Source organism: Geospiza fortis, unplaced genomic scaffold, assembly GCF_000277835.1.
Source record: "Geospiza fortis unplaced genomic scaffold, GeoFor_1.0 scaffold183, whole genome shotgun sequence".
In the NCBI taxonomy this organism is placed as follows: domain Eukaryota; kingdom Metazoa; phylum Chordata; class Aves; order Passeriformes; family Thraupidae; genus Geospiza; species Geospiza fortis.
This window is the reverse complement of record NW_005054447.1, coordinates 539,764-546,249: the sequence shown is the minus strand read 5'-3', so window position 1 is coordinate 546,249 and position 6,486 is coordinate 539,764. Positions and strand designations below refer to the sequence as shown.

The 6,486-nt window shown below is 54.1% G+C and overlaps 2 protein-coding genes across 2 annotated transcripts; one reads left to right on the top strand and one right to left on the bottom strand.

Moving 5' to 3' along the window:
• The first annotated feature begins 141 nt into the window (after positions 1–141).
• CD3E (CD3e molecule) lies at positions 142–3,599 on the top strand. The gene is made up of 7 exons (XM_031062417.1): positions 142–190; positions 1,199–1,219; positions 1,482–1,493; positions 1,620–1,823; positions 2,036–2,188; positions 2,647–2,693; positions 3,472–3,599. The coding sequence occupies exons 1-7, from the start codon at positions 142–144 to the stop codon at positions 3,526–3,528; spliced, it is 543 nt and encodes a 180-aa protein (XP_030918277.1). The 3' UTR covers positions 3,529–3,599.
• Positions 3,600–4,908: 1,309 nt separating this feature from the next.
• On the bottom strand, positions 4,909–6,480 carry LOC102042200 (T-cell surface glycoprotein CD3 gamma chain-like). The gene is made up of 5 exons (XM_005427523.3): positions 6,378–6,480; positions 5,903–6,106; positions 5,497–5,628; positions 5,326–5,366; positions 4,909–5,119 (listed from the first exon to the last, which is right to left on the bottom strand). The coding sequence occupies exons 1-5, from the start codon at positions 6,448–6,450 to the stop codon at positions 5,057–5,059; spliced, it is 513 nt and encodes a 170-aa protein (XP_005427580.1). The 5' UTR covers positions 6,451–6,480; the 3' UTR covers positions 4,909–5,056.
• Positions 6,481–6,486: the final 6 nt, after the last annotated feature.

Below are 6,486 nucleotides of genomic sequence, written 5' to 3'. Positions count from 1 at the left end.
GCCCCAGCCCTGCTCGGGTGGGTAATAATTCTGGGAAAAGCAATCCTGGGCTTCTTTCTAGGAAAGCCACCGTGTTCTTTCCTGCCACAGCCATGCCAGTCTGATGTGGTGGAGAGGAGCAGCAGGAGGAGGAACACGAGGATGAGGCTGGAGCAGTGCCTGCCCCTCCTGGGGCTCCTGCTGTGTGCAGGTGAGTCCCCAAACTTCAGGCAGCTGGGCCTGAGCTGGGTGCAGTGTGAGCTGTAAGGTTCCACACTCCTAATTTTGGGGTTTTTATCCTTTATCCGTGCACTTTTCTCAAAGCTTGGTGATCCTGGGTAAGTGATTCAGGCTTGGTGGGACATCAGGGGTGGGGTGGCAGATGGGATGCCCTCTGGTTTAGGATGAAGTGCAGAGCACCTGGAAAGGCTCTAAAGACCCCAGTAATGAGGAGAGATGAGTGTGTAAGGTAATCTATTTAGAGGTGCTACAACACTCCAACTCCTCTGCCAAAGTGCTGCAAGTACCAATCTTTGTGAAGACAGAAAACGTGGTTTATCAGCGGCCTGTTCTTTTTTCAGATTTAAATGTATCTCTGTAAAATAAAAACCATCAGGTCACCTTCTCTCCAGGGAAGTCCCGCTGTGGAATTCAAATCTGCAGTCACTTATTCAAATCTGCAGTCACTTATTGACGTTACTTTTTGCAAAAGGACAAATGTCTTTGAAGGAAATCACAAATGTGATTCACACCTCCTAAAAACTCTTTCTTTAATATTCCAGCTCCAGAGCCTCTCATGGAGCAAGTTGTTTCCTACAAGGCAGAAAAACCATACCGATAAACAGTTTTACAGCGTTAAATCAACGTCAGGCTCCCACTCTTGCAGAGGTTCTTACCAGGATTTTCCAGCAGTGTTTGCTCCACAATAATAAAGCAGAGTTTTCGGGTTTGCATCTTGCAATAACAACCCTTTTTTCTGAACTGGGTTGCAAAATGATTCAAGTTTCCATTCTACGTTAAGCTCTGTTGAAAATGGCTTCCAAGTTCAGAACAACATCCTGTCTCACCACCAGAATATTTCTGATGCCTTCAGCATGAATGTGGGATTATAAACATCTCTTTCAAGCAGCTGAGCTCAGAAAGGATGTCCTGGGAGTAGCAAAGGTGTGTGATATCTGAAGCTCAATTTTTAACATTTCTTATTCTTTTTTATTTGCAGTTGGCACCACAGCTCAGCAGGGTAAGTGTATTTTGCTGCCATCCTTATCTATCTATCGTGCTAAAACCCCCAAATATACCTCAGAATTGAGGACTAATAGTCAAGTAGAAAGACGTTAATTTTGTAAATACTGCAGGATAAGAAAAAATCACTGTTCATTAATTGACAGTGGTCTTACAGATTGGAGAAATTGGTCCCTAATTATTACCCGTGCTGGGCATTTCCAGCTCTGTGAGGCAATGGTGAGATGATTTTTTAACACTCCTTGTTTTCTGTTTTGCAGATGAGGAACTGGAGGTTAAGTGAACTTTACCAGCATTCTTTAGTATTTAGCAGGATATAAAGACTGTAGCAGACTAAAAACCAGGTAGAAATATCTGACTTTTGCCCTTGGTTTCCTTTCTCATCGGTGTGTCCTCCCAAGGGGAATTCCTGGTGGAGATTTCTGGCACCACGGTGACCATCACGTGTCCCTTGGAGGATGAGAACATCCAGTGGGAGCTGTCTGGGAAAACCCAGAACACCAGGGAGAGGAAGTTCATTATAAAGGACCACGACAGCACCCCCGCCAACCTCAGCTGCTCCTTGGGTAACGAGAAGCATCAGCTGTACCTGAATGCCAAAGGTGAGTGCTGCCCCCTCGCCTGGCAGGTTTTGGGGGCTGATTGGGTTTCCAGTGGGGTGGGGTGAACGTGGTGCTGCTGAGGCCAGTCCCAGAGCCCCTTTTTGGCAAATCTTCCCTCCCAGTTTGCCCTTTTCCCCATCCCAGCTGCCTGCAGCCCTGTGCCAGGCCTGGTCTCTCCTGGCTCTGAGCATCCCCTGCCCTCCTCCCTGCAGTTTGTGCCACCTGTGAGGAGCTGGACGCCCTGACCGTGGCAGGGATCATCACTGCAGACCTCCTCATCACCCTGGGCGTGCTGATCCTGGTCTATTACTTCAGCAAAGGCAGGAAGGGACGAGCCAGCTCTGCTGGGGACAGCCGGCCACGAGGTGAGAGCCACTGCAGGCACCCCTGCTGCCCGTGCCACCCTCTGAGCACCCAGGTGTGGTGTTTTCGGGGTCCCTGGACAGAGGAGGAAGGAAATGATGACTATGACTCCATGTTTTTAGAAAGCAGATTTATTATGATATGATATGATATGATATGATATGATATGATATGATATTATGCTATACTAAAACTAAACTAAAGAATAGAGAAGGGATACAGATAGAAGGCTAAAAGATAATAATGAAAACTCGTGACTCTCTCTTGGGCTGGCTGCTGCAATGGAGCCCATCTCCCAGGACACTCTGCTGGAGCCAGCCCTGCAGCTCCTGGCAGCAGCTGTCTCTTCAGGAGCTCAGAATGAATCCATGGGGTTGCTCCGTGGTGTGCCTGGGATCAGCCTGGAGCCCCTCGTGGCAGGAATCCCCAGGGATTCACCCTCTCTGTGCCTCTGTTTCAGGTCAGAAGATGCAGCGGCCTCCTCCTGTCCCCAACCCGGACTATGAGGTGAGGACAGTCCCTTTCCATCCTGCTGCTGGGCAGGGACAGCCAGGTCATCCATCCTTGAAGGAGCATCCAGCCAAGATCCCAGATTTCATGGCAGGGAAAGGGAAAAGGGTGATGGGACCCCTTTCCCTGGTGCTGCCACGGGGATTTATCTGGGGGCAGAGCTGCAGCTCCCTGGGCACTGCCCCTCTCTGCTGTGCCTTTCTCCATGCCCTGTGTGGGTTCAGGTCAGGGCTCCTTAGAGCTGATGCTATGGAAGAATGATGAGGAGAACTCCATCTTGTCAGAAGGCTAATTAATTACTTTATTATACTATATTATTCTATGCATCTAAAACTGAACCTGCCAAGCACTCAACTCTGCACACACCGCAGAGAATCTCAACACTGTCACCCTCAGTCCTGACACACACACACACCTGGCCCTGACAGGCCAAGGAAACAAAACACCATCACTCTGGGGAAAACATCTACTATTGCATTCTACTTTGGCACAAACACAGGCACAGCAAATGGGATGAGAATAATCTTGGGAAGAATTGTGCCTTGCTTTTCTCTGTGAGGAGAAATGTGGGGCTACACACTAGGCCGTGACAGGCCATGGAAAGAAAACCCCATCACTGCGGGTAAACAATCTCCACATTGCATTCTACTTTGGCACAAACACAGGCACAGCAAATGGGATGAGAATAATCTTGGGAAGAATTGTGCCCTGCTTTTCTCTGTGAGGGGAAATGTGGGGCTCCAGCTCTGACCCAGGGTCTCATGTCTCCCCACAGCCCATCCGGAAGGGGCAGCGGGAGGTGTACGCAGGCCTGGCCCCCAGGGCCATCTGAAACTCCTCTCATGGCAGCCTGGAACCAGCAGCTCTGGGGAAATGCTTCTGCCCACCTTGTCCCAGCTCTCTGCAGCTCTGCTGAGTCTCTGGCACTCTGGCCACAGGACAGGGACGTGCTGTCCCACCCTGCGGTGTGGGCTTGGGTTTGCCAGCCCGGAGCAGAAATGAGCACATTGGCAAGAGATTTCCTTCTCATTAAAGGACTGCAGCCTCACTGGGCCTCCCTGGTCTCCTTTGACCCTCACACTTCCCTCTGCTCCTGCTGCTTTTCCCTCAGGTTTAATGTTTGCCCTCAGTGCTCCCACTTGGTTCTGGCGTCCCCTGGGCTGAGAACTGATCCTTTTCAGGGGGGTCTGACCTTTTCCCTCAGGTTTAATTTCCCTCCCACGTGCCCTCACTTGGTTCTGGTGTTCCCTGGGCTGAGAGCAGATCTTTTTCAGGGAGATTTGCCTCTGACCTTTTCCTTCAGGTTTAATTTCCACCCTGAGTGCCTCCACTTGCTTCTGGAGTTCCCTGGCTGAGAACAGGTCCTTTTCAGGGGGATTTGCCTCTGACCTGGTCCTGCTCTCGCCTTCCCAGCCTGGCCCCCATTTGCAGCAGTGCTGCTCACAGAAGGTGACAGCGTGGCCCTGTGTGGGTTTGAGGCTCTGGGGGTGGTTGGTGCTGTGAGTATCTCACCATCTCCCCACCGGGGTGTGGGGCCTGCTGTGGTGAAGGAGCCCAGCTGTGCTCTAAACCGCATCCTGGAGCTGCTGGGGTGCAGCTGAACGCCCCCAGCCCTGCTCTGCTGCTGCTTCCTCTGCTCAGGGCTGCCTCAGCCGGGCTTCCAGCTCAAACAGGCACCAAAACAACCCACGGGCCCCTCTTCACCTCTGCCACTGCTGCACCCCCACTTTGGGGTTTTACTGCCTGCAGGGCTGCAAATTTCCTCATCCTTCCAGGGTGAGGTGATGCTGCCTGGCCCTGTTGGTGTCTGTGTCCCCTTTTGGGGGCTCAGACCACATGAGCTGCTTCTGCTTGGGGCTAGGGAGTGGAGACCTGGCATTGCCATCCCAAATGCCATCCCTGTGCACCTTCCCACTGACCAGATCCCATCCCTGTGCACCTTCCCAGTGGCCAGATCCCACCCCTTTGCACCTTCCCACTGACCAGATCCCATCCCTGTGCCCTTCCCAGTGGCCAGATCCCACCCCTTTGCACCTTCCCAATGACCAGATCCCATCCCTGTGCCCTTCCCAATGACCAGATCCCATCCCTGTGCACTTTCCCAATGACCAGATCCCATCCCTTTGCACCTTCCCAGTGACCAGATCTTTCCAGTGCCCAGACCCCATCCCTGTGCACCTTTCCCAGGAGCTGCACACAGCAGATGGAGCAGGGAGCCCGTGGGACAGGCTCATCTTTAATGGCATTAATATAGAAGTGCAAGAGGTGTGGAAAGAGCACAGGGCTGCAGGCAGCCCACCCTGGAGGGACCCCCAAGCAAAGGCAGCATGCTGATGAAGGCAGTCCCAGAGTCTTCCTCCTCACTTGCGGGCACGGGCGGGAGCCAGCCGGCTGTACTGCTCCTCCTCTCGCTCTCCCAGGGGCTGCCAGGGGGGACAAAAGGGGACATGAACTCAAAGTGTACCTGCCCAGCCCTGGGAGGGTGAGCTGGGTCAGCCTTGGGCAAGATTCTGTCCACACTGCTGGGCTGAAGGTGCACACACACACACACACTGGGGTGATGAAGGTGTCCCCAAACACACAGGGGTGCTGGAGATGTCCTCACACACAGGGGTGCCCCCACACTCACCTGGTAGAGCTCGTTGGAGATCAGGTTCTGCTTGTCAGAGGCTGAAGGAAGAAAGAAGGACAAGCTCAGGGAGCCTTGGGCAATGTGGGGAACATTTCCAAACAAACCCAAGAGCTGGCTGCAGCCCCCGGGGGTGCCAGGCACAGCCCTGGGGCTGTTCCCATCCCTCACCTCGCGAGGTGTGTCCCCTGTTGTGGCCACTGATGCAGTACACGGCCACTGCCAGGAACAGCGTGGCCACCACGTCGGCGACGACGATGCCCGAGATGGTGGGAGCGTCCACCTCGATGCAGTTCTGGCACACTGGAAACCCAAAAGGACACGAACACTGAGGGCTCAGCCAGCTCTGCCAGTCCAACAGAGCCCAGCTGGCTTTGCTGTGTGACCCACGTGTCCCCCACACGGGTGCAGGGCAGAGGAGCAGGTCATGGCACTGAACTGCAGGGCTGTCACAGGGACACCACACGCAGAGGAACCGCTGGAGACACTCCCAGATGAGGGGAAATTCCCTCAAGGCTTGGCTTGGGGGAAAACTCCGAGCAGTTCTGGCTCTGGCAAGGCAGCAGTGAACACTTACTGCGGTAGTGCACCTGGAGGCTGCTCCACTTTTCTCCTGTCTCGCACATGTAGAGGCCCCTGGGGTCATCATAAACCCCGCTCAGGTCCAGCTGTGCCTCGTGCCCAACAGTGCTCCCATCTCTCCACCACGTGATGTTCTTGTCTTGGCTTCTCACACACTCCAGGAACACCTTCCCGCTGAATTCCTTCACGAATATCTGCCCTGTGCAAGGAGAAGGGAGCAGAGCTTCACCTCTGAGTGATGAGCAGCAGCGCAGAGCTCGGAGCTCCTTCCTGGGGAGGAAGCATCACATCAGGCTGTCCCAAAGGAGCTCTGGGCAAACTCCCCCATCCTCCTGCACCGATTCTTTTTCCCCCATGGACATTCCAAACCCTCCCTGCTGGAAAACCTCACCAAGCCCTGGGGTTCCTTCCCAGCATGTCCAGGGACCACGGCGAGTGTCCGGCCGCTGACCCCACACCTCCGGACTCACCTCGGACCCCCCAGCTGGCCACGGCCAGGGTGGCCAGCAGCCCCCAGGCGCTCAGAGCCTTTCCCCCCGGCATGGCACGGCGGTGGTGGCTCTGTCCCCGCTCCAGGAC

Coding starts and splice junctions, on each gene's coding strand:
- LOC102042200 (XM_005427523.3), bottom strand. CDS start 6,450: ATGCCGGGGGGAAAGGCTCTGAGCGCCTGGGGGCTGCTGGCCACCCTG. Junction 6,107..6,377: donor GGCCAGCTGGGGGGTCCGAG/GTGAGTCCGGAG, acceptor CTCCTTGCACAG/GGCAGATATTCGTGAAGGAA. Junction 5,629..5,902: donor CCTCCAGGTGCACTACCGCA/GTAAGTGTTCAC, acceptor TTGGGTTTCCAG/TGTGCCAGAACTGCATCGAG.
- CD3E (XM_031062417.1), top strand. CDS start 142: ATGAGGCTGGAGCAGTGCCTGCCCCTCCTGGGGCTCCTGCTGTGTGCA. Junction 191..1,198: donor GGGGCTCCTGCTGTGTGCAG/GTGAGTCCCCAA, acceptor TTTTATTTGCAG/TTGGCACCACAGCTCAGCAG. Junction 2,694..3,471: donor TCCCCAACCCGGACTATGAG/GTGAGGACAGTC, acceptor GTCTCCCCACAG/CCCATCCGGAAGGGGCAGCG.